A 27,885-nucleotide genomic window follows, 5' to 3' on the forward strand; every position below is an offset into this window, starting at 1 on the left:
ACAGGGAGGCAGGGGCGGGTGGAAGGCAGACTTTGCACCTGAGGCCGCTTCTGAGGCTCCTCCACCCAGAGTTCAGACTACTCAATATGCCAAAGCACCGTACTTCGGGTGGTTGTTCTCTGAGCCCAGCATACCCTGTTATTTCCTTGATTTATGTAATAGTGAGTTAAAGGACTAGGCTTTAATAAGAGTACAGTGGCCATAAAGGGGTTTGGTATAGGTGCAACTTGGGGAACACATAACTCAACAGGTGGTAACCAAAGGGCTGGGCTGAGGTAGAGTGGACCAAGGAAACGCAGTGTTTCTTCAGCCTCAGCACATTTTACAGAGAGAAGAGGTGTTGCTCAATGCTGTCATTGAGTCGGATTGGTTAAGTCAGTGTGGAAATCAAAGATCGACAGCTGGATTCAGAAAGTGGTATTTTCTCAGAGCATCCTAGCTCCCGAGAGAATTTTCTCAACGACCCCAGCACCACCACCAAAGCAACTAAACCTCAGTTTCTACAGCTAGAAAATGATTTTTAAATATTATTATTTCGGAGCCGGCACTGAGACGAAGGTTAGGCTGCTGCTTGCAATGCCAGCATCTCATATGGATGCCAGTTCAAGTCTCAGCTGTTCTACTTCTGATCTAGTCCCCTGCTAATGCACCAGGGGAAGCAGTTGGGCCCAGGTACAATGCTCCTGCACCCGAGTGGGAGACCTGGAAAAGGCTCCTGCTCCTGGCTCTGGCCTGGCCTAACCACAGCCATTGAGGCCATTTGGGGAGTGAGCCAAAAATGGAAGATCTCTCTCTCCTACCCTCTCCCTCTCTCTCTCTGCCTTTCAAATAAATATTTTTATTTATTTTTTTATTTCTTATTTATTTGACAGGCAGAGTTATAGACAGAGAGAGAAAGAAAGGTCTTCCTTCTGTTGGTTCACTCCCCAAATGGCTGCTATGGCCAGCACTGTGCTTATCTGAAGCCCGGAGCCAGGTACTTCTTCCTGGTCTCCCATACGGGTGCAGGGGCCCAAGCACTTGGGCCATCCTCCACTGACCTCCCGGGCCACAGCAGAGCTGGACTGGAAGAGGAGCAATCGGGACTAGAACTGGCGCCCATATGGGATGCTGGCGCCGCAGGCCAAGGATTAACCAAGTAAGCCACGGCACCGGCCCTCAAATAAATATTTTTTAAAAAATAAATAAATAATATTTCCTACTATTCACTATTTACCTCTAAGGATTATGAAAGATACTAAATGGTATGATGTTGGGAGTGTTTTTAATATTAAATCACTATGCATATGAAAGCAATATTTAGCTGAAGTAATAGCATTAAGTATAACCACAATAACAATGCTTTTAGACAATCTGACCCATTCAATCCTTCTCTTACAAGTTAATAGAACCCAAATAAAATGGAATGCCTTCTTTTATTTTATGTAGAACTGCATTCCACATTAGAGTGGCTTGATTTTTCTCATAGAACAAAATTTTAAATATACAGGATCTAAAAAGTTAGCTAAAGATAAATATGTTATTTCCATGTAACTAAACTACCAGCTAGACCGTATTCTAACCATAACATGGTGAGGGTAAGAGGGAAGAATCCAAGTGGGGGGCCGGGGATCAGAAAAACATGAGTTTGCATTGCTTTGCATCACATTCTGCTTTTTGCTATAAACCAATGATTCCCGAGTTGGTTCATGTCCAGCTATATGAAATCGGAGATGACCCCCTAAAATTTATATAAAAATGTGGCCCCTGAAAGTTCCCCAGAAGTGTTATCTGGGGTGCCACATGTGCTACCAGAATTTGGGGTGCCATACGATTTCACCATATGCTTACTAATAAATCCCAATATTAATAAGCTCAAGAGGGTTCTTGCCTAATATTTAGAGAAGAATTCTAAATACCAGCACAGATAAATGAGGCAGCATGGTACATTTTAAGCCTTTATTTAGTGAGAAAGATGCATAGGAGAGTGAGAGCTTTATTAAGAGAGAGAGGTAAATCTGGGTTCTTACCGAGCATCGGGAACCAGCCACGTGGAGGAGCATCTAGGCCAGGAAGCCTAGAGCACGTGGCCCGAAGGCCACACGCCCTGGAGGTGCAGGGCTACAGCAAGCCCCCTCCTGGCAAGAGGCCAGGGAAGAAGAGAAGGGCCGGGACACACTGTATCCTGGGCTTTTAACCCACTTCCAAAGGGGAGCGGTTAATTAACCTGATTGACTTGTGGACACCCAGTTGTGGCCAGGTAGGGGCATGAGGTCACACAGGGGCGTGGTGAAGGTATCAGGTAGGGCGTGAGGTCACACAGGGGCGTGGTGAAGGCGTGGTCTTCCAGCTCACAAACCTAATCGATTTTAACCTATATGCCTGCCTATTTCATTTTCAGTTAGGATTTGATAAATATTTGCTTACACAAGGGGCAAATAATCCTCTTTCAAACCTTGTTTTCCCCTAAATTACATATTCTTGGAATTAATAATTTTGCTGAAAGGATCAGCCTAGTTAGCAGAAGAAAAGTAACGATTTGGGGTTAGAATCTGCTAGATAGGCAGGCTCAATAGGCTAATCCTCCACCTGCCGCGCCGGCACATTAGGTTCTAGTCCCGGTCGGGGCGCCGGATTCTGTCCCGGTTGCCCCTCTTCCAGGCCAGCTCTCTGCTGTGGCCCGGGAGTGCAGTGGAGGATGGCCCAAGTCCTTGGGCCCTGCACCCACATGGGAGACCAGAAGAACCTGGCTCCTGGCTTCAGATCAGCGCGATGAGGGTGAACCAATGGCAAAAGGAAGACCTTTCTCTCTCTCTCTCTCTCACTGTCCACTCTGCCTGTCAAAAACAAAAAACAAACACACACACACACACAAAGAATCTGCTAGATAGAGTGTTATTTTGAATTACCTACGATTAATGTAGTTTCACAATATTATATGTAAGATGGGGATTTTCCTTCCTCACATTTTCTGCCCCTTTCATATCACTGTTAGCACCACAACAAAGAAACTCTTAAAAGCTGTCCAGGGAAATTGAACGTGAACCTGTGTTTAAAAACAACTACATTTGCAGCTCTCCTGCACCTCCTATGCAGAAGCACCCACACTTTGCTCTCTTTCTCTACTTTTTTTCTGAAGGGGGTTGGGGAGAGAATGCAGTGTGTAAAAATAAGCTATTGTATCTCAGAAAGGAGATGGGGTGCTAATTAAAGGTTGTTTGAATGAACAAGTCAAGTTGCATTGTCTGCTGGGAGCTGGCTGCCAATTGCTTTTTTGGTTAAGAGTCAAGAAAAACATTCAAGAAGCATTCCCCCCACCCCCCACCTCCCAGCTTGGGAGAGAAGGGGGCAGTGCTTCCACTTACCAAGTAGGTGCAGAAGCCTGCGCACTTGTTGTCACAAGTGTCAGGTTGCTGGCGATGAGCTCCTGCCTCACTGCTTTTCCTCCTGATTTCCCGGGCCACCTTCCGGGGTGGGGAGGAGGTGGGGGTCCTGCTGCATGGGGCGGATGATAGACCATGGCCATTACCTATGCCAAACTCCTGGGCTGCTGCTGCACACCTCTTCCTTTGACCAAGATTTTTGGTCACTTTCTTGAAATCATCCAGGAGGCATGGGTTTTAAGATACACACTAGCTCAGGTCTTGCAGTGAAATAATTGATGCTCCAGTGAAAGAACCCAGGCAAACTGGTTAGTATGATTACCTTAACAAACTAAGAAATTTTCAGAAAGGTTTTCTTTTCTTAATGTTAAGTGTAAGTCAGCCGCAGTAAGCCGTTAGTCGGATTAACTGGCAATCTTGGGTGGCATGGAATTCAAGCGGGGATGATTTACTTCTTTTGGAAATGCATCAAAATGTGGAGGAAATAAAGCTGTCTTATCGTACAAGAAACTGTGATCCGTCTAGGCGAGGGGACTTATTCCATGGCTCTTGCATGTGGAGTAGTTGGTCCAAGAACTCAGTGTGACAGAACCCTAGAGGCGCGTTTCTGAAACTGTACACTCTTTTCCTTTCATTCTGTGGTCTTTGGCTACTCTTTGAGTCTATACATATTTAATTTTTTTCCACTATTTCTGTATGCCTTTGACAAGGATGTCAAAGGACACACAAGTGTCCTCGATATTAAAAGATCTCCACTGAAAGCAATAAATGAAAAATATTCTATATGACATTCAACTTCCAACCTTTATATTCTTAATCATTAAAATATGTGATTAAAAGTATATATTTCTTTTGTAGCAGTTCAAAAGTAGAGTAATAAATACTATGAGCTTTTATTTATGCTTGAATCTCGTGTTTTGCTGTTTTCTCTTAATAATGGTGCCTGAGTGTAATAATAAAATTCTAAGATGTAATAATAGTAATAGTAACAATAACATATTCCAAGTGCTTCCTGAAAGTGTGGCTTTCTCCTAAGTACTTTCTCTGAGAAATCATGCGGAAACTGATCTGGCTCATGCAGTCACAGCTTAGGTGGTGGAATCAACATTTGGACCCAGGTTTCTGAGTCAAATTCTCCACTCAACCATCATGCTATACTGCCTTGCTTGCAATGGAATTATTGGGACTCTTATTAAACCCTTCGAAGATGATCCATTATAAAAACCCTCTAAATAGGATTTTATTGTACATCTACTTCAATGCCTTCCCCTGTGGAAAAAAAAAATTGATCCTGGAAAATATAATAGCATAGATGCATGAATGTCATTAGGCCTGCCTTATCTATGGCATCCAACAGTTTACCAAACTCTTGTAATCGAGTTCGATGAAGCAGTAAATTGTGACTTGCCTCAATCATCTTGGGAGAACATTTCCTCTATTTCTAGTCATCAAGTGGCAAACTCTAATATTTAAATCTTAATTTCTTAATTTAGTTTTTAATTTCTCTATGGGGTTCTGGAAAATTTTACCTTGGGTTTTTTTATTTTTGTCTTTTTTTTTTTTTTTTTTGTATGGGGGTTAATAGTAACAGTGTTTGGTAGTCATGTGTAGAAATTGAACATTTTCTTTTTTTTTTTAACTTTTATTTAATGAATATAAATTTCCAAAGTACAGCTTATGGATTACAATGGCTCCCCCCCCATAACTTCCCTCCCACCCGCAACCCTCCCCTTTCCTGCTCCCTCTCCCCTTCCATTCACATCAAGATTCATTTTCAATTCTCTTCATATACAGAAAATCAGTTTAGTATATATAAAGATTTCAACAGTTTGCCCTCACATAGCAACACAAAGTGAAAAAATACTGTTGGAGTACTAAAATTGAACATTTTCTTTAAAAAGCAACTTTATTGAGCTATAATTTAGATTCTATAAAACTTGCCTGTTGAAGATGTACAATCCATTGTTTTAATGTATTTTTATAGTTTATAAAAATTGTAATTGTTTTTTTCAATTAATGAAATAAAAACTTTTTTGAGATGTTTGAATGAAAAATACTCCTAAGCTAAGCTAATAGAAGCCACCAATATCTGATCTGTTCTTCTTTTCTGCCCCTAGAAATGTGTCCTTTACTGGCCAGAAAAGAGAGGGATATATGGGAAAGTGGAAGTTCTGGTTCTCAGTGTAAATGAATGTGACAGCTACACTGTTCGGAACCTCGTCTTAAAGGTAAGATAATGTTGATGGAGCTATCTACAAAGTAGATGATGTTAGAGGATTCTATTTCTATTTTACAATCATTTATACCAATTAGTGCTACCAGCTTAATTAAAAAATTAAGTAGTGTCAAGATCAAAGAAAAACTGTAATCATTCCCTCATGTATGTCTTTGTTGTTATCTACCACTAATATGTGAAATAACTAAGTTACTACAAATAATATTAAGAATTCGTCATGGAGAATGTGGTGATCTTCTAACCTGCATTAATGAAACATCTCTGGGTTCACCTTTTACAAGTGTTTCACTAGAGGCTTGTGCTGGAGACTGTACCATGATTCCTTGTAGTGTCATTTTGGCTTAAGCAGCTTTAAGTAAGGCCTGGAAATGGTGAAACTCTACACTTGTGGGCGGCTGGGGGAGGCAAGACAAGCCTGAAGTGTTAATGAGATCCTCAGATACTCAGAGTTAAAGTCATTTATAGGGATTTTCCCCAGACCAGATGATGTCATAGAAAATTATCCTATTTAACTCATGGGCAGCAGATGCTGAGCAATGTTGCCATGGCATTTTCACTTCTAAAGAATAGTGTTCCCAGAGATTTCAATCTTATCAACAGCCTCCCTGCTGGGACAGAATCCTCCCAAAAAGGAAGAGAGTGGAGGCAGAGCTGCAAGAATGGTTTCTATTTGGAAGTGTGGCATCGGGAGATACTTATCAAAGCTTGTTTCCTCAACACATGTTCTTGAGTGCCTAGCCGGTGCCAGGCCCCCACAGTCTGGGCACTTGGTTTCAAGATGATGTGCATGGGCCCTTGCTCAAGTTTTTCCAACCTAGAGATCCATGTAACTACTTTATTTAATGCTGAGATTCCTCTTTGCTATTAAATACTAGATGAGTGTAGAAGCATTGGCATGATTGAATATTAAACTAACCATTCTTCTGTTCAGTATGTTTTTAAAAACCTGTGAGGAATGATCACTGAGCAGGAAACATAATACAAAGGTACTTCAAAAGGTCTGTGGGAAAAATGGAATTAAAAGATAGGTTTATTATGTTACAAAAGATTTTGAAATCTATGCATAGGAGAAGTCTTCAAAAAGTCCATGGGAAATGCAAAATAAACTGATGTTTCATCCATTTTTCCACAAACTTTTTGAAATACCCTCATATATCCCATTCTGTCTTGGCTACATTTTCACCTAAGTCCTTGTTTATTATATTATAAACACATAATTGGCATTGTTATCTATATTATAGATAGAGATCTAACCTAGCAGAGGCAAGACTGTCAAACTTTTGAGATTGGGATATTTACAGTGAAGTTTTCTCAAGATGAAAGGGTATTCGTCACAGATCTTCTAGGCTTTTTGCAACTTGGAATCCGTTGCTCGCTAGATGGAAGTGACAGAAAGCATTCAGTATTGTGGTTTGGGCGACTTTTAGTTCCACAAGTGAATAAGGCATTTGGTGGCTGTTGCTATTTGCAGCAAGGAAGTCACACCCAACATGTGAAGCATTACTGGTACACCTCATGGCCCGATCACAAGACTCCAGACAGTGCCCAGCCCCTTCTCCAGCTCATGCTGGATGTGGAAGAAGACAGACTTGCTTCTGATGGCCGAGGGCCTGTGGTCGTCCACTGCAGGTAAGGCATGAACTGTTCTTTCTGCCTAAGCAGCTGTCCAGTCTTTGTGAAGTCATAGAGCACATAGAAGTGGGGTTTTCTTCCTGGATATGAGTTTCTTAATCAATTTAACATGTATTTGTTAACTTCCTAATATTTGAGTCTTAAGACAATACACAGAGAAATGAGGGCACACTTTCAGGGCATTAATAGCAACTACCCAGTAAACAAAATAGGAGTCCTGAAAAAATGACTCAGTGAACAGGGAACTTTATTCAGTAGTCTAATTTGAAACACACTGATTCATTTAGTCTTAGTTTCATATACACTAGGAATTACAAGTGTGTTTTTTGAAATCCCAGTGACTTTTTTGTTGTTTCAAGATGGTACCTGAAATCTATTTAGATTATATGGGTAGCATTTATTACTATGGAAAGTCTGATGAAAACTGGTCAAGTTATCTCGTGTAAAACAGATGGAAACAAACTGATAAAGTGGGAGGTGGACAAATGGTAGTTTACCAAAAGGCAAACAGCGTCGTTCGCAGAACGTGAGGTACTGAAGTGAGACAGACATGAGCACTAGATGCCCACAGCTGCACCTCCTCGAACTGATGGTCTTCTCCACCGTATTTTCCTTTCAGTATGAGGGAAAACCAAACGAAAGCACATATTTTTAAAGTCACTTATATCACCAATCATTCATTCTCCATATTTTCTCAAAATACTTTATGTTGCTTTGCTCAACCTGTTGTCTCTTAAAACAGCTTTTTGATAATATCTTTAATAATAAAAATAATCTTTTGCATTGTAATTCTAGCTTCATTTTTTTAAAGTTTGTAGTTTAAGAGTGAAATGTATTATATATCTATTTATTCAAAGATGCCACTATCCAGACGCCAGCATTAGCCCTTCTCCTAAACTTCCTAGAACCCTTGGAAAAAGAACCTAATTGGCCATGTTGTAGGGTTGACACTGTTCCCCACCCAAAATCGTTAAACTCTCAGGATGTCTGAACTGATCTAGCCATTTCCCCTATAAAACCAACTCCCCTTCTGATTACTGTTTCGAAGAATGAAACGAGCTTTTTTCCAGTAATTCGGCATCCAATGTTGACAGTTATCTTTGGCCTCTCTTTCAATTCTAGGCTCAATATCTAATCAGTCACCAGATTGGCTTTCCCTTCAAAGCTTCTCCACAATCACTACTTCCTGTCCAACCACCCTAGCTCAGGCCCTTATGACCTCATCCGTGGCCTTTAGAAGTCGTTGTCTAATTACACACATGTACCCTACTCCCCTATGCCCTCTGCAACTGTGGCCCACTCTGTAGACTTCCCTTGGATGTTGTTCCTAAAACCTCCTTTCATTACATGAAATCCCTCTTCAAAACTTGCCAATGGTTTCTCATTGTCTGCAGCAAAAATCCTTAACCTTGAGTCTAAAGACAAAGCACAGGGATCAATGAACTCCTTGAACTCATTTAAGCAAATCTGGGTACCTAAGCTTATGTGAATTTTTCTGGGGAGTAGAAGTTCATAATTTTCATTTAATTCTTTAAAAAAAAAAAAGCTTCTTATTTATTTATTTATTTGACAGGCAGAGTGGACAGTGAGAGAGAGAGACAGAGAGAAAGGTCTTCCTTTACCGTTGGTTCACCCTGCAATGGCCGCTGCGGCCGGCACGCTGCGGCCGGCGCACAGAGCTGATCCGAAGGCAGGAACCAGGTGCTTCTCCTGGTCTCCCAAGGGGTTCAGGGCCCAAGGACTTGGGCCATCCTCCACTGCACTCCTGGGCCACAGCAGAGAGCTGGCCTGGAAGAGGGGCAACCGGGACAGAATCCGGCACCCCGACTGGGACTAGAACCCAGTGTGCTGGCGCCGCAGGTGGAGGATTAGCCTATTGAGCCGCGGCACCGGCCAAGCTTCTTCTTCTTTTTTTTTTTTTTAAAGAAAAAAAAAGATTTATCTATTTATTTGAAAGGCAGAGTTACAGAGAGAAGGGGAGGCAGAGAGGGAGAGAGAGAGAGGTCTTCTATCCATTGGTTCACTTCCCAAATGGCTGCAACGGCCGGAGCTGCGCCGATCTGAAGCCAAGAGCCAGGAGCTTCTTCTGGGTCTCCCACATGGGTGCAGGGACCCAAGGACTTGGGCCATCCTCCACTGCTTTCCCAGGCCATAGCAGAGAGCTGGATTGAAAGTGGAGTAACCAGGACTCGAACCGGCGCCTATATGGAATGCCAGCACTGCAGGCAGCGACTTTACCTGCTATGCCACAGTGCCAGCCCCTGAAAAAGCTTCTTTAATTAACACACAATAAAAAAGTATAGAGGATCAAGTCCAAAACTCTTAGCTTTCCATACAATGTCTTAGGGTACTGGAGACAGCATTGTTGCACAGTGGGTTAAGCCACCGTCTGCAATGCTACATCCCATATGAGTACCAATTCAAGTCTCAGTTCCCTGCTAATGTGTCTGGGAAGGCAGCAGAAGATGGCCCCAGTACTTGGATTCCTGTCACCCACACAGTAGACCCAGATTAAGTTCCAGGCCCCTGGATTCAGCCTGGCCTAGCTTTGGCCATTGCAGCCATTTGGGGAGTGAACAGCAGATAGATGATCTCTCAGTCTCTCCATGTCTCTCTGTAACTCTACCTTTCAAATAAATCTTAAAAAAAAAAAAAATCACACGGTACCTTCCCCATCTTATTTTCCACTAAAATAACTTCTCTTCCGGCCAAGTGAGTCTACTTATTGTCACAAAGCATATATTCTATTTCACATCCATTCTTTCCTTTTACCATTGTCGTGCATGAGATATTCTCTCTCATTCATGCCAGCCAAATGCTTGCCATTCAAATCCTATTTCTTTAATGAAACAAACTCTCTATAGACACTTCAGCTAAAAAGGATTCATTTCTCATCTGAATTCCTCTGTACTCACATTCAATAGGAAACAAGTGCCAGATATGAGAAGTAAATGTTATTTGAGCACCAAGAAGGAAGTCGTTGATTCTTACCCTGAAAATTGAAGGAAGCCTCTAAAAATTGGGATAATGTTAAACTGCACCTCAAAAAAGAATCAATGTTTGTTGTAGTTTTTAGATGATGGGGAAGGCATCCAGATTGAGGAAATGTCATTCGCAGGGAAAATTGGAAAACAAAAGGCATTTTTTTCGGATGACACTGAGCGCAAAGGCACATAGGCTACAAGGAAGACTGCAAAAAGCATAAAGTTTGAAAGCCACATGCAGATTTTGTAAGGTCATGATTAGCATGGGAGAAAACAGGCGTTATGCTTTAACTAATTGGAGCCAGCTACAGTGTTCGAGTAGACGGTGAAATAACTAAGTTCTTAGTTTAGAACTATGAACCTAGTGGCTGTATTTGTCATGAATTAGTCCAAGAAGAGACTTGAGACTTGGAAACCATAATGCTATGTCTGCTAATCATGAAGTGGACATGTGGGAAATGTGAACATAATCTATAGAAAGGAAATCATAGATCCCAAAGGCTCAGCAGAGATGCAAAACCGAAGAATTGGTAGCAGATTGGATGTGGGAGGTGAGAGAGGGGGAGATGCTGAAGATGGCTCCAAGACTTCTAGGCTGGAAAACTTGTGGCTGACGGGTACTGCCATTGAGGGAAAAGATAATTAATTCTGTTTTAAATACATTGGATTTAGATACATTGAGCAAGTGCAAAATAGTAACATCAAGAGTTCCAGAGAAATGTAGGGAGTTTAGATGTAGATTTGAGAGAAATTTACATCAAGAGTGTTAGTGGCTGAAATTGCAGAAAGACAGTGTGGGTGAGAGAGCATGAGGATGCATGAGATTGTTAGGTTTATTTTATAGACATACTGGGTAAAGCAGGTGAGCATGCCTGATAACCCTCTGGGATGGATAGTGTATCTATTCAGGATCACTTCTGTGTAAGTGACCTGGAAATATGTGCCTCCAGCCACATCCTCTCTCCTAAACTGAGCTGCATTTTTGATTATTCCCTAGACTTCTCACATCAGTACGTGTGAGACCAAACTCCTCCCTCAAATCATTCCTTCTTCTGGCACTCTTCTTTGCCTCCTTGATGTTGCCATGTTTGCCATCCTCTAGGCCTAAGCATCTTTGAACTTTCGCTTTGCTCATCTTTCAACTCCAGTCCACCAGAATCACGTTTATGATGTGTTTACATCTTTCCCATCCCTTCCACTACCTGCACCTTCCCTAAATCCAGGCGCTAATTCTGCTCTTTTGAACAATTACAATGCCTTCTCACTATTCTTCCCACCCCCACCTCCCTCCACCCCACTCCTCCTCCTACTTATGACTAAATGAAAGAAGAGGTTTTGAGCATTTAGCAGAGCCAGGTTTGCAACACTCAGTGTATGTGAGTGGGTATTGTATTAGTCTTAACTGTATTTCAGGTTAAAAAAATATTCTTAGTAACTTTTATCTTTGTCACCCCACTACCACCACCACCTTTTGATTCCTTTTCTTTTCTTTTCAGTGCAGGGATTGGTAGAACAGGGTGTTTCATTGCTACATCCATTGGCTGTCAACAGTTGAAAAAAGAAGGAGTCGTTGATGCCCTGAGCATTGTCTGCCAGCTTCGTGTGGACAGGTAAGAGTCTGGGGATTTTGTCCTGGGGTCGTCACATTCGCGCTGTCAGTCACAGCCTGATCTGATCAGTCTGGCTTCGTCAAGGCCCACAGGTCCTCAGTCTCTATAGAGATTTCTACACGACGCTTAAGAATATGCACAGGAACAAAAAACCGTTGAAGAGAGTGTTCTTTGCAACACCAACCATCAGAAGTCCAAAAGAGCAGAGTACATGCTTCGTCCTTTCTCATCTCCGATACTGACTGTTGATGGCATCTTCCATCCCTATGCCTTTTATATACTCTGCATTTTCATTTGACTTACTAGAATTGTTCACTTACTTTAAAGTAAGGTCTATGGCCTACCTCCAAGGGTCTTTTTATAAGTCCATTTTTTTTTTGTAAATTACAGCAAAATGCACACAAAAAAACTTAGCAACATAATCATTTCTAAGTACTCACTAATGCTAAGTATGTCCACATTGTTGTACAACCTATCTCCAGAATTTTTCTCATCTTGCAAAACTCCATAGCCATTAAATAATAACTCCCCATTTCTCCCTCAACCTAGCACTTGGGAACCACTCTTCCACTTTCTACCTCTGTGAATGTGACTATTCTAGATACCTTTTCAGCGGTATCATAAAGTATTTGCCTTTTTGGTTGGCTTCGTTCATCTAGCATAATATCTTCAAGTTTCATCCATGTTGCAGAGTCTATTAGAATCAACTTCTTTTTTGAGGCTGAATAATATTTCATTGGCTGTGTATGCCACATTTTGTTTATTCAGCCACTCATGGACAGTTGGGTTTCCTCTACCTTTTGGCTGTTGTGACTAAATCCATTAGAGACCATGCTCTCAGTTCTTTGGTGTCTATGCCTAGAAGTAGGGATTGCTGGAACACATATTAATTCTGTTTGTAACTTTTTACAGAGATTCCAATCTGTTTTTCACAGCAACTGTACCATGTTATGGTTTCATCAGTGGTACACAAAGGTTCCAATTTCTCCACATCCTCAGCAACATTTTTTTTTGCTTTTTATTTATTTTTTTTTTGATAGTAGCCAACCTAATGGGTTTGAGGTAGAAGAGTTTTCATGCATTGAAGATTTCTGATTATGTCTTGAAAACAAAACAAAACAAAGCAACTAAGCCTAGCTGAGTAAATGGAAAGTTGAGCCAGTGGGTGAGAAAGTTCACAGATGGTGTTGGAAGCAGGTATATAGAGGAGATGAGCAGTCAGCGGCTCTACTTAGCAGTTCTCTGGGCATCAGTGAAGAAGTTTTCCTGAAAGGCAGAAATACAGTGCCCTCTTATCCATGGGAATACATTCCATGAGCCTTAGTGAATACCTGAAACTAAGACTAGTACCAAATCCTGTAGATAGACTGGTTTTTCTGATATAAATTCTTACGATAAAGTTTATAAATGAGGCACAGTAAGAGAGGAACAAAAACACTGAAATAGAAAAAAAGTACTATCATAGAAGCTATTTACAACTTATAAATTATTTCCAGAACTTTCCATTTAATGTTTTCAGACTGTGATTAACCACAGGTAACTGAAACCAGGGGAGGTGAAACCATAGTTAAAGGGCTGATGGTTCTGCTGGATTCTCTTCTTTCAAACAGTGGTTATTCACTAATCACGTCCTGTGCCTCAAGTGTTGCTCTAGATGCTGCCAGTACAGCACTGAACAATATGAGTGAGGCTCCTGTGTCTTAGAGTTCACATGCAACAAGAGAGACAAGTAATAAATAAGCAAAATAATAAACAAGATAATTTCAGACAGAAATAAATGCAAAGAGGGTCCCAGGAGCTGAGGCTTTTGAACTCTAGTCCTGTGACCTACCATTTCCAAAAAGTAAGGTGATGTAGTTATCTGTTAATGTTCTTCCAACAAGTATTTATTGAGCATTTACTTTGTGCTCCATCCTGTACCTCAATAAGGCAAAGGGATTGTTCTGAAAATTCAATGAGATAATATATAACAGTATAAGGCTCTTAGCATAGGGTCTGGCACATATTAAATATCAACTTTTATTCTACTAACTCTTATAAGTCTATCTTTCCTCTTTTTTCTCTTATTTTTGGTTCATTAGAGCTGATTTATTACAATAATTAAGATTTTGGGTTCTGAAGAGAGGTGTCTCAGGCTTGAGTATTGGCTCTCACCATTTTTAGTTTGTGGACCTGAGTGTGTTACTAGACTCCTTCATGTTTGAGTTTTCTCACCTGAAAACTGGATGAACAATAGCATTTATTTCCTATCGTTGTAAGGATCAGGAGAGATGCTGTAAAGTTTCTACCATGAAATAAGCATTTAATCAAATTTACCCACTGTTATCAATGTAAGCAGCGAGTTAATCATATATCTGTAAACTAGAAATAGTAACACCCGCTTTTCAGAGCTGCAGTAACATTCAAATCAGATTAGACCTGTGATGTCCTAGGGTCACACTTAGTCCGCATTCCTTACTCTCCCTTTACCCTTTCTGCTTCCTCCTTGCCACACCCCACATGTAACTCTTCCCCAAAATATTTCCTTCCTGTGCATTTAAGATCAGTTCCAGTGTTCCTCCCTCTCTCTCTCAGAATCGCCGTCTGCGTCCCAAACCTTCTTGCCTCCCATCCAGTACTGTATGCCACAGCTGGAATAGGACTCAGCTGCTTCAGGTCAGATTTTGGAACCTGTCTTCACCCAGGAAGCAGATCCTGAGTCACCACCCAGTCAACTCCAGAGCCGCTCCCACACTGCCCTTGTCCTCTGTTTCTATAAACAGGGCTCCAGCAGGGTCTCCACGCTCCCCAGGGACTCCAGTCCACACCCCTGAGTCTTCTGTTGCCACTTTCTAGTGCCGGAACTCCAGGAACACCAAATGTCTGCGTGCATCTACACTGACTCTGAACCAAGTTAGCCTCCGACAAGACCTGCCCCAGTCCTGTTGGGAGCAACAGGCTGAAAAGTGGGCTTGGCTTGCTGCTATTCCTGCCTCTCCTTGCTATTGATTCCCGTCTACTCCCTCTCATCTCACACCTTTCCCATGGTTCGTGTAGCCTGACCTTCACCGGGGTCTCTACTTCCCAGTCATATTGCCCCTCCCAATCTACCAAATTGTCCTCTGGTTTTGAACAGAATCACACATACTGTTTTTGAGCCACATCACAATGCCTGTTCTATCTACTCTCTCCTTCCTGAGGCACATGCTCAGCAATTTCAGCCTTGGCCTTCCCTCACCATCAAGGTCTTCCCACAGGGTTCGTCTTTGTGCTCCCGATGGGATCTGCAGAATGTGACCAGTTTCTCTGAACATGTGAAGCCTGCAGCTTCCTAACCCCTAGATTTGAATGACTGCCCAGATGTGTGTCAAGGTCACCGCCGCTGATTTATTCAGCATGACCCCTCTGTAGAAGGTCCAGTTAGCGCTGCTGCTGGGTTTGTGAAACACATCTTTCCCTTGAAAGGCCTTCCCGGGCCTCCTTTCTCCACAGGATCAGCATGGATTTTCCTTGACTTCTTGCTCCAGTTCGTCAGCTTTTCCCCATTGTATCTCGTGTTCACGATTCCAGTTTGTCGATGACTGCTGCCATTGACCATACCCGTGCCCTGTGCCTGGGAAGGAAGGTCTGGCCTCGGCTAGCTCACGCGCTCACCCGTGTGCTCTTGCGGTGTCTTCTCATCAGTTTTTCAAACCTGTCCCCGAATTCTGATCTCCTTGGCCATTCTTTTTTTTTTTTTTTTTAACTGCTCCTAATGTCAGTTTATTTCATCAATCAACACCCAGAACAGGGTTAAATTAGAATTCACCTTGCTCTTCTCTCTAACCCAGCAATGGTGACACAAATAAGTCTTCCTAATTATTTGCTTTAGTCGTGGTTCTCAGCAGACAATAGTCACAATAAATTAATGAATCCACCTAAATCCCAGGAATACTACCTACGTCACTTAGATGATTTTTCAATATGAAAACAAATCCAGAGGAACAGCTGTGATTTCTCACATTCCAAGATTTAGATGTCACTGTGACTCCTTCGCTGCTCTCCCACACCAAGTCCGCAGGCTGGACTTGTTTGTTAGAAGATGGGATGCGAGGACATCAGAGGCCTTCAGAAAAGGTGTGTTGGGCTCATCTGGGATCCTGTAGAAAATGCAAATCACTAGGCTTTCTCTGATATAGAAAAATTAGAATTCCTTATGATGGGCCTGAAAAACTGCATGCTGCAAGCTTCTCATTTACACACACCTTGGAAATGGAGAAAGTGAGAGAAGTGAAAGCAAATGTACGTCAGGGTGAAGTGTGGAGAGCAGACCAAGAAGAAACAGAGAGTAAGGCAGACACAGCCTCCCCAGAGGGTGGTGTTACCAGGACATGTGATCTGGACCTCACTTCCATACCACTGCAAAAACCTTCCCACCTCAAACATTTCTCCTAAGAACACATTGCACAGCACTCATAAGCACATTGTCTCCAAACGTGTCTACCAAAGACAGCTGAGGCACTGTGACATTTATGAAAAATAAATAAAGGTAGTCCTTGGCCATTCTTGACTTCAGCTCTGAATCTGTCTTTGGAGATCCCAGAACATGCTGTTGTACACCCAGAAATATATTTTATCATGGAATCTCCATCATGATTTTCAAAGAACTTTGACTCATTTAACTCACACACACACACACACACACACAAAAGTAGAAAAAGAGGTGTTCCTTGGCCTTAATTTTCTTGGTCTCATTTTTTTTTAATGAGAAAACAAAGAATTCAAAACATCCAGTAACTTGCCCAAGATTCTATAGCTCAGAGAGGGGCAAAACGAACTGATCTACAATCAGAGACTTTTGATTTCTAATTCAGAAGAGATGAATCTTATAGCTAAAAGTAAACAGGCTCTTGAAATATGCTTATTGTAAAACTGTTTGACAAAACCATATCTCTTAGGTTATGCTCTGCCCACTTAAAAAGTGCAATGACAGCATACGCTGTTATTTTCTTTTTTTTTTTTTTTTTTTTTTTTTTTTTTTGCTGTGTATCCCACTTCCCATGTTGGATCGTTCTCTCCCTTTTTTATTATATCAGTTAGTATTCACAGACACTAGTCTTATTTGTGTGATCTCTTTGACTCTTAGATCTATCAGTGTGATCAATTGTGAACTGAAATTGATCACTTGGACTAGTGAGATGGCATTGGTACATGCCACCTTGATGGGATTGTATTGGAATCCCCTGGCACATTTCTAACTCCACCATTTGGGGCAAGTCCGATTGAGCAGGTCCCAAATTGTACACCTCCTCCCTCTCTTATTCTCACTCTTATATTTAACAGGGATCCCTTTTTAGTTAAATTTAAACACCTAAGAATAAATGTGTGTTGATTACAGAGTTCAACCAATAGTATTAACTAGAACAAAAAAAAATGCTAAAAGGGATAAAGTATTAAATTGTACATCAACAGTCAGGACAAGGGCTGATCAAGTCACTGTTTCTCATAGTGTCCCTTGGACTTCAACAGGTTTCCTTTTTTGTGGTTGGTTAGTTGTCACCGATCAGGGAGAACATATGATATTTGTCCCTTTGGAACTGGCTTAATTCACTCAGCATGTTTTCCAGATTCCCCCATTTTGTTGCAAATGACTGGGTTTCATTGTTTTTGACTGCTGTATAGTATTCTATAGTGTACATGTCCCATAATTTCTTTATCCAGTCTACTGTTGATGGGCATTTGGGTTGATTCCAGGTCTTAGCTATTGTGAAATGAGCTGCAATAAACATTAAGGTGCAAACAGCTTTTTTGTTTGCCAATTTAATATCCTTTGGGTAAATTCCAAGGAGTGGGATGGCTGGGTTGTATGGTAGGGATATATTCAGGTTACTGAGGAATCTCCAGACTGACTTCCGTAGAGGCTTAACCAGTTTGCATTCCCACCAACAGTGGGTTAGTGTCCCTTAAAAAGTGCAATGACAGCATACGCTGTTATTTTCGAAAGCATTTTTGATATCAATGAGAGCTGCTTTATGAATCAATGAAGTGGCATGGTCTGCAGTTCCTTTAAGAGAAAGGACACAGGAAAATTGCCTCATCCCAGAATTTCTCTCAGTGGAAGCTGCCTAAAGTGTCCCAGTCTAGTAAATACCTAAAATACTGCTGGTAGTAAGTCTATCTTTGGCTAAAAGAATCATTCCTAGGGCAGGTGTTTGGTGCCCACCTCCCATATCACAGAGACTGGGCTCAAGTCCCAGCTGTGCTTCCAAGTCCAGCTTCCTGCTAATGCATATCCTGGGAGGGAGCAGGTGGTGACTCAAGTTCTTGAGTTCCTGTCACCCACATGGGAGACCCAGATTGAGTTCTGGGCTCCTGGCTTCAGCCTGGCCCAGCTCTGGCTGTTGTAGACATTTGGGGAGTGAACCAGAAGATAAAGATCTCTCTTCTCTCTCCTCTCTCCTCTCTCTCTCCCACTTTCTCCTTTTTAAATAAAATACAAAACAAAAAACATTTTTAACACTTTATAGCTACTCAGTTAATACTATAAATAAAATTTATCCTTTCCACCATGATAACTATAAAGAGTGCAACTGCCACATAAAGAACACATTCAGAACTTAGATTTTGATGAAGGGGTATTAAAGAGAAGGCTGTAGATGCTGGGAATAGGTTGATGGTGCCCTACAGCTGAGTGGCCTGGTAGATAAACCCTGAGAAAGCAAGTAACTTGGAGAAGGAACACAATTGCTCCAGCAGGGGACACTTTGGCTAGGATTAGCTGCAAAATTTGCACAGCCCAGTGTGGAACTCCATGTTTAAAAATTATTTAATATTTCAAGATAGTGACAGCAGTGTATTAATACCCAATAACAGCATGGTTTTTTTTTTGTTTTGTTTTTTCAGCACAAGGGAAGGGGCCTGTGTGAACATTCAGGTCACAAGTCTGTGAAGCCATCCCTGTCTTAGGTTGTTTTAGGATGAGTGTGGATGAGCCTGAGTCCTGTGTCCTGTGTCCCATGGAACAAGCACCCAAGATCTCTGCTCAGGGAGGTGTTCCTGAATCATACACACATTCATTCACTCAACAAGCAATACTGAACAGCAACTACTAAATATGTCAAGCACCTGGGTGTAGAAAGATGGATTTCCTAATAGATATCTCCAGATTGTTCTCTGGGGCATAGTCTGGGAGCCTGCCAAGTGCCATACCCTCTCAAACAGTATCTAGGAGAAAAAAAAAAAAAAAAGTCCTCAATTAAATTTGAGTAAAAGCTCTATACTTTATTTCTTAGAATCACTATCCACTTAGAGACTTACACTAAGTGTCAATGCATTTAAAGAGCTGAAAAGGGGTGGATGTGGTGGTGTTGCACGTTAAGCCACTGCCTGCAGCACTGGCATAGCATACATGCATCAGTTCTAGTCCCGGCTGCTCCACTTCTGATCCAGCTCTCTTCCAATGCACATGGGAAAGCAGTGGGGATGGTCCAGGTGCTTGGGCCCCTGCACCCATGTGGGAGACCCAGAGGAAGCTCCTGGCTCCTGGCTGCAGCCTGGCCCAGCCCCAGCCATTGTGGCCATTTGGGTAGTGAACCAGCAGATGGAAGATAGCTCGCTTGCTCTCTCTTCTCTCTGTCTCTTTCTCTTCCTTTCTCTCTCTGTAATCCTGCCTTTCAATTTAATAAATAAATAAATCTTAAAAAAAAAACAAAAAACTGAAAAGTCCCCCAATAGAGAAAGCCACTTAATTTTGTCTTAGCACTCTTTCCATTGATGTGATCACATAAAACCTTCCTCAAAGACTATCTTAAGTGACAGGGAAAAAAGTTGTAATTATAAAATACTTTCTCAAGAATTTTAGTGATATAAAGACTAGGGGTAGGATGGTAATTGAGAGTGTGTAGAGACCATTAAGAAGAGGGAAGAGAGGGTGGAGCTGGTGAGTGGAGCTGAGTATAAAAAGGCATAAGAAAGAGAGCCAGTCCATCAACCAGTCCAGTCCACTCTGTGCTCTTCAGAGTGACAGCTCCACAAGTCTTTTCCTATTCTTTCCTCCACCGCAAGCTGCACACCGTGCATCTTTTCTTAATGGTGTGCACCTGATTACCTACAGCTGTCTCCTCTGAGAAGTCCAGGCATGGCTCACAGCAAAGAAAAAGTAAAGAAGTGATTAGGATCCTTGAAATGGGACTGGCTCGTGACTGATAAGTCAAAAGTGTGAGTACTGGGCAGGATCAAAATGGTGATTTAAAAAAAAAAATTTTACAATGCCTGATGATTGTTATTTAACTTGAGAAAAATAGGCAATTTGTACTCAAATTGAAAATTATTTTAGCCATAAACTGAATGGTCTAGCTTAGAGATGAGTGTGCTGTGCTGAATGGATGTTTCCAGTGTAACAACAATGACAAAGCCATTTGGTGGATTCCTCATTCTCTGGCAAGACATTATTTACGTTGGCTTTAGGGCAGCATCTATTAATAGATGTTACAGTTCTCGCTGTAGATTCGTGATTCCGTGATTCTCCTTTAAATAATATTTTGAGCCTATTTTGAGCTAAAATTGATTCTTTTTCTAAGCAGGAGTTCAAATTCAGTGTAAGGCACCTACGCATGTTTTATTTAGAAGGGTCTGAAAGGATCATCCCCCTCATTCCCACTTCGTTCATTTTTAATTAAAGCGTGAAATGGATAGAGAGGCAGCTGAGATTGAGCCCTGGCTATGGGATGGGCAGCAGGCAGCCACTAGAACATGAGGGCCAGACATCTCCAGATCAGACAAGGAACCTGGTGCCAGCCCTACCTCTAAGTGTCTGTGTGACCCCTTGTCCACTCTCAGCCTCTCTCTTTACTTATAAAAAGAGAGGTGGGGCATACCAGTGATCCTCAACCTCTTCTGGTAGGAGGACCCTTTTTTTTTTTTTTTTTTTTAGGTAGAATATTTCGTTGACTTCCACCTGAGAGTTAAATTTTAAGTCTCATAATCCTTATAAATTAATTTTCATTCTGCTACTCACAAAAACACCTATGTACATTTGAAAATTACTGAGATATATATGTGTGTTTATTTAGTCTATTGAAAATGTGGGGAGCCCAAGTTACTTTGAGGACCCCTTCCGTAAGATGCATTTGTCGTCCCAGGATTCAGTGATGGGGAAGTGATCCATTGGCTAAGATCCCTTTCAGCTTTGCTTTCTTTGAGTCTTTGAACCTTTGTTTCTGTGCAGAACAATGGAATGGCAATGACAGTCATAACATTGCTGAAACACCTCCTTGGAAAGGGATGGATTTTAAAAGTCAGGACTCAGGAATATTCACAAATTTTCATTCTTACTGGAGAATCCAAGGCCAAAAATGGGTAATCACATATTCAAGGACACCTCACAGATTTTGACTCTTTATAACATTCTAAACCAAACATCCAATTTTTCTCAAATTAAATTGACTAAATTCCAGTATTGTTTGATTCCCAAAAGGTTGTTGTCTTCTGGTGTGGGGAATCTAATCGGGATAAACACAAGGTTAAGAGAGGAAGTTCACACTGTAAGGCTGCCTTTGACAATGACCCTGAACTAGTAGCTATATAAACCAGGGAGAATTATTTATCTATGATGATTTTAATTTAGATTTCTTATTATTAATATCTCTCTTATTATTAATCTACTTTCTGTTGGCCAGCATGGTTATGGGAAGGGGTACTTTGCTCAATCATAGGTCAGCAATTTTTGAAAATAAGGTGAAAGAAGGGACCCATAACATTAGCACTAAACTAAGCACATTAAAATCATTACTTAAAAAGTCCTGGCCGGCGCCGCGGCTCAATAGGCTAATCCTCCACCTTGCGGCGCCGGCACACCGGGTTGTAGTCCCGGTCGGGGCACCAATCCTGTCCTGGTTGCCCTTGTCCAGTGCCCGCGGTGGCCATTGGAGGGTGAACCAACGGCAAAAAGGAAGACCTTTCTCTCTATCTTTCTCTCTCACTGTCCACTCTGCCTGTCAAAAAAAAAAAAAAAAAAGTCCTTCTGCCTCTTACATAACGCTTGTAATCTCAAGCATCACTAAATTGTGACTATACTGCTTAGTTGAGAATTCCAATTGCTGTTAAGCTAAATCAACCAGGTTTCACTGTATGTAGCCCCCGCTACAAGAGATTCAGTAGGGTTGTGTATGCCAAGGTTGTCCAGTGTGAGATGGCAACAAAAGATCATTTACACACTGACCATCAGAGATGGACTATCCTTTAAAAAATTATAATAGGCCGGCGCTGTGGCTTAACAGGCTAATCCTCTGCCTTACGGCGCCGGCACACCGGGTTCTAGTCCCGGTTGGGGCGCCGGATTCTGTCCTGGTTGCCCCTCTTCCAGGCCAGCTCTCTGCTATGGCCTGGGAAGGCAGTGGAGGATGGCCCAAGTCCTTGGGCCCTGCACCCGCTTGGAGGACCAGGAGAAGCACCTGGCTCCTGGCTTCGGATCAGCACAGTGCGCCGGCCGCAGCGGCCATTGGAGGGTGAACCAACGGCAAAAAGGAAGACCTTTCTCTCTGTCTCTCTCTCTCTCACTATACACTCTGCCTGTCCAAAAAAAAAAATATATATATATATATATAATAATCTATAGTTAGAAAATGAAACAGGAATCTCAGAAAATGCCTCATAGATGTTATAGGAGGGTGACTAAGCAGCTGTATGTGATCATCAGAAGACATCTTGGAATAGTGATTAGAAAAGGCTGGGAGGTGGGGGAAGAGGAATAGGAGGAATTCAGATAACAGATACCAGCACACAGGCAGAAGGAACAAGTTCCCGTGTCCACAGCAGAGAGGGCCAACGATAGCTCACATAATGTACTACATGTGAAGAGAAGAGCATTAAACAAAACAGAAGAAAATGGAAATCTAATTATGCTAATTACCTGATTTGGTCAGTTTATACTGTATACATTTGTTGAAATACTGCACTGTACCCCATAAAAATGTGCAAATATAACATGTTGCCTAAAAACTAATTTAAAACAAGACATCTTTGCAGGGAGGAAAGCAACATGTTCCGTTGCAGGGTGGCCCTCAGGCAACTGCTTTCTCATGTATTTGTTCTACTCCCATTGGCATCCCTGGACAATGGAAGAATCTGAAAACAGAATTTGGGAAGTAAGGCACACCGAATATCTGGTTCCGAGGATTTTTTTCTGTTCTTTCCCTTTTTCTTATCCCTCTATCAGAAACAGGAAACAATACGTCTAATCCTGTGGTTTGAGAGAAGTAGAATCTGTAATTGTCTTTATGCGTACTTATCTTGAAGGTTTTTTTTTGGATGGGCATCCAGAGGCCTCACTTGTGACTTCCCAGACAGGATAGAAAAATGGTATCAGTGTGCATGATGTCGTTGTTTAAAGGTTTTTATTGGTCACTTTAGCTTGATGTTTTTATTTTCTTCTTTTCTTAACTATAGCAATCTTGGAGGAGGGGTCTATAATATGCCATCCATTTTCTAGGGTAATATGTGTCCTCAAGATATCCTCTGTGTGCCAAACCTACTTGAAATAATTTCAGAGATAAAGTATCCACTATTGGATGCATGCAACTGTTATGTTATTGTTTTCCATATCTGCATTTCCAGATAATCACAAAGATCCCCATAACTACTGAACTTCAAATATCTCATTTGAAGATCAAGCATTCGAGATTTTGGTTTATGTATTTTAAGATTACTTAGAGGCAAAACCCTAGGCATTGGTATGGATTTACTTGGCATGACTCTTCCTGAGATCTTAACTCAAAGTCCTCTTGTACAATAGATTGTGCCTATTGAATCTTCCAAGTAGTTGCCACGGCAACCTTTTACTTCTCCCCAGCATGGAATTAATTGAGTGTTAACCTGGGTGTTCAGGAAAAAATGGGTAATCATCAAGGGGAGGGGGAGTGAAACTCATGATATACTGATATACTAGAGCTGTCATTGGATTGTCATTTGGTCTATGCTGAATTTTTTGCCTTGCACCTACTTTGGAGAAGAAGGTTGTCTGTGTTCAAAATACTTATTCAGAATCAGTCCAATGTATGTTTAAACTCTCCCTCCTTAATATGACATCTGTATGAAGACCTGGGAAAATCTCCACCAGAGAGACTCAGACACAACTGACTGCCGGACCCAACTGAGAACAGCAGCCGTTAGCCTCACTTGACTCATGCCCAAGCTATTGAAGCTTTACCCATGAGGCACATTAACATCCACACCTTTTGTTCTAAATTTACTGTACCAAACTTTACCAAAAGCATTCCAGATTTGAGAATAATAAAAAGCAAAGGCGCGTAAGTTCCATTGTTAGCCCAGAAGTGAGTCACCACTGCAGAATTTCTTCTGTCTACTGATTAGACCGGATACGGGCTGGGCGGTGCCGCAGGAAAGAGTGCTGCTCTCTGCATGTGTGAGTTAATAGTCACAAAAGGTCACAGTTTTAACATGTTCAAAACCAAATCTCTGTCCTGGGCATCTGGAGGATTTTTTTTTAAACACATTCTCCTAGTAGCAAAGGGAAAAAAATACATTTTTTTTCCCCTTCTGAGTTTACTCCCAGCTGACACAGCTACGTGCTTCCCCGCATGAAGACTGAGATGGCATTGGTTTTTGTGTTTGGCAGGGTTCTTGTGATGTGAGAGACCTGACATCTCTGGGGTAGTATGTCTGAATCCTCCATGGCCTGCCCAAACACGGTGTTCCTACGTTGTGGCCACAACCACTCTTTTAATAAACGGAATGACTTTCTTCCACAGCATAGGATGGGGCATAATTAGGGTAAAAAAGTAATTTATCATCCAAACCTAGGCACTGCTGGGAATGAAAAGTGGCTCAATTAATAATCACACCAGAACAAGAAGAGTGAACCACGACAGTCCCAGGCTAACCAGAATGTGATCAGCCTAGCTATAGTGGCAACTGAGTACTTAGAAAAAGAATATGCAGCATTTATTCAATGTTCACTAAAAGATAGCTTTCATGATAAGTATTTAATGGATTATTTCCTTGGAATCCTGTAAAACTTCAAGCCTTATTAGGTAAACAACTGTTCGCCAGGCCAGTGGTTTTCAAACATTTTTGTGCACAATGGAAAACTTTGCAGACAAAATCTTCCACAGAGCACCAACACAGAAAACCAATAAAAAAGCATAACTGCTCTGATGAAAGCTGGGATTAGGAGCTGGGATTAGGAGCTGATCTCAAGAGCTCAGCCAGCTCCCCTGCCATGCCAAGGGCCCTCAGGTACCACTGTGGTCGCTGGGCTCCTGGGGAAGCTCTGAAGAGCCTGCAGCTAGTCATGGATATGCTCTGATTTACTCAATCCTCACAACCAGTGATGTTTGTCAATGATGTCATTTTAAAGTGAGGACAACCAGGTTGGGAAGGATTAGGTGACTTGTCTAAGAGCCTATAGCTAGGTTGAAAGGCAAGAATTCAAACCTGATTCTGTCTAACCCCAAGCCCATGGGTTTCCACTGCATCAGCTTGTCTCCGCTCTAGCTCTAGCTACCTTCTAGAGTGGTCAACATTTAGAGCCAGATTTGTACCTTTCCACCTAGGCTTGCCTAACCTGGGCAATCCCCTGCAAAGTTTGCTGTTAGTTCTCCAAGAACTTTAAGACCTCACTGGAGAGCCTTCTAACCAGTCCTGTTTGACGAGTGTCAAAGAGAAACAATAGTAGCTAACATTTACAGTATTGATTTGTGCTTGGCTATATGCTAAATACTTTAAGCAAAATGTCCCATTCATTTCTCACAATATGCTAAGAGGTTAGTATTATTTGCATCTCATTATTTTTCAGATGAGAAAAATTGAGCATTGTACAGATTGTATAATAAGGTAAAGTGGCTGGTAAGTGGTGGAAACAAGTTTTGTCTTGACAACCATCTGTGGTGTTCTCACATCATCAGAAACACCGGGCACAGTTTGTGAACCTGTTCATAGTGAATTTGATGCCATGGCATTCTGACTCTTTCTAAACCCACAACCACTCTCACAGCTAACAGGTTCTCTTGCTGTTTGTATTTGATCTAACCCTTTTTTGATCAATTCAGCTCCTGTCAATGGTTGGTATTGTAACCCAATGTGTTATGTATCACCTAGAAAAACAGATTTGTACCTTAAGAGAATTCTCCAAGCAGGAACTATGATTTAACTTCAAACAATGGTGGTAATTTAAGGCATTCTGGCTGACTGACTATGGTTCAGCCATTTTTGGACCCATAGACCTAACTCAATTAAAATGTCATCTTGATTGCCATGGAAATCTTTAAAATTTTAAAAGTTGGTTGAGTTTAAACTGTAGTCTATTGGAGACCAAGGATTATTTTACTCTCTGCTCTTTAAATGGGAGTTGGATGATGCCTTTTAAAGTAATGAAAAGAGCCTCTCTGCTTCCTACCTGCCAGAATCAGCTTGGATTAGGAACTTTACATGAATAATGTAGAGCCAGATTTCAGCAAATCCATGGAGCCCTGTTTGACCTAAGCATTGCCTTGGGACCAGCTCCTTGGAGAATACATTACTATAGAACTCTTCGGGAGCGCCATAGTTAATTTGCCTTGTCCACCTTATTCCATGAATGTAGTTTGTAGGCAGGCACTAGTTTCTTGAGTATTTTTGAGTTTTGCCAGCCTATTAAAAGACTAAATTTGTCTCAGAGTAAAAGCTGAAGGGTCATCCTGCATTTTAAGTTCTTACAAAGATCAACAGAATATTATGTCTACCAATATACATAATGGAACATTTATTAAATATTTTTAAAAGTGATTGTGATGAGTTCCTGAATTTGAACCAGCCTCTAACAAATGCATTCTGGATACCCTTTGTTTTCCCTTTGCCCTAAATTTTTCTGTTTTAATACAACATGAAAATAGTGTGGCCTAGGTAACCTACTTAACAGGTAACCTTCTCGACCTAGGACTGGTAAGTGCTTTTCACTGTTGTAAATATAAGAAGACCGTAAACACAATAAATACCCTTAAAATATTTCCACCTAGTTGGAAATAACTTTAGATTAGACAATTTATGATGTGATATCAAATTAGTTATAATAAAGACCCTACCTTCTCCCTATCTTTTTCTATTATTTTATAAATGACTTACATAAGCTGTAAGACATCCTTGTTAAATGTCTGGAAGACATAATGCTGGGAGTGAGAAGTAGAAGATTAACATATTGAGTGGTAGAAATTTAATATACAAGAAACTAACAAGTTGAAATGAACAGAATAGCTCTGCACTTAGTTTCAAAAATGGAGAAAGCTCTACTTTTCGCACTCAAAAATATCCTGCTGACGCTTTAATTAGCTTACACCTGCATTCGAAATCCTAAATTTCTTGGTGAGTACCAGGCACCATGGAGGCACTGTGGGACCTTGCCACCTGAGGCACCTGCACAGGTGAACTCAATGGTCTGCAATACGCAGCTCAAGGGAGAAAATAAACCCACTGATCAGATCTCAGCAGAGGAGACGCAACACTCTAAGAAGGTCAGGCTTGACAAAAGAGCCTATAGAAGAAGACTAGATCAGAGAGTAACAGGGAAACCAGACTGTTCAGAAATATTGAGTGAGCACAGGATGTTTAGTCTAGAGAAGAAAAGGTTATGAGACTTTGATGGTTGTTTTCCAGCCTTGAGAGGCTATTGTGTGACTACAAGGGGAGCCTGAAGACTTTTTTGGTTTATTTCAACTGAACCATCAGGATGAAAGTTCGAGAGGGCCAAACTCATTCTGATGTCATCAACAATTTTTCTGCAAGCCTTGAGAAAGGCTGCCTCCCAGGGTACCTTGCGCCATGAGCGTTCCATCAGAAGCTAGCAGCCCCTCCTTCACAGGGACTGCTTCCTCTGGCAAAGCTGTATTTCAACAGCGAATGGAAAGAAGGATCTCTGAGGATCCCCCTGGGGCCAGTTCTTTCCCTTCTATTTTCCAAATCGAGTGTAAAGTAACAGAACTTTTCAGATCGCTTCCTGAAGCCTTCAGACCCTCAAGAACTTTGCTAGCCTACAACTAGTACAAATGCTTCCTCATGTCTCCTAACTTTACCAGCTGAACTAATTTCACTGAATTCACAGAATGTCATAATAA

General features: G+C 41.5%; 1 protein-coding gene across 2 annotated transcripts in view; it reads left to right on the top strand.

The window, feature by feature from the left end:
• The window catches only part of PTPRR (protein tyrosine phosphatase receptor type R), a 255,887-nt gene that overhangs the window by 225,739 nt on the left and 2,263 nt on the right, over positions 1 to 27,885 (top strand). For both annotated transcript variants that reach the window (XM_062202072.1, XM_062202071.1), the window contains 3 exons: positions 5,480 to 5,590; positions 7,070 to 7,227; positions 11,711 to 11,824. In XM_062202072.1, coding sequence (XP_062058056.1) covers positions 5,480 to 5,590; positions 7,070 to 7,227; positions 11,711 to 11,824 — 383 coding nt within the window. The remainder of the gene's footprint in view (positions 1 to 5,479; positions 5,591 to 7,069; positions 7,228 to 11,710; positions 11,825 to 27,885) is intronic.

This window comes from Lepus europaeus, chromosome 10, assembly GCF_033115175.1.
Source record: "Lepus europaeus isolate LE1 chromosome 10, mLepTim1.pri, whole genome shotgun sequence".
Taxonomy (NCBI): domain Eukaryota; kingdom Metazoa; phylum Chordata; class Mammalia; order Lagomorpha; family Leporidae; genus Lepus; species Lepus europaeus.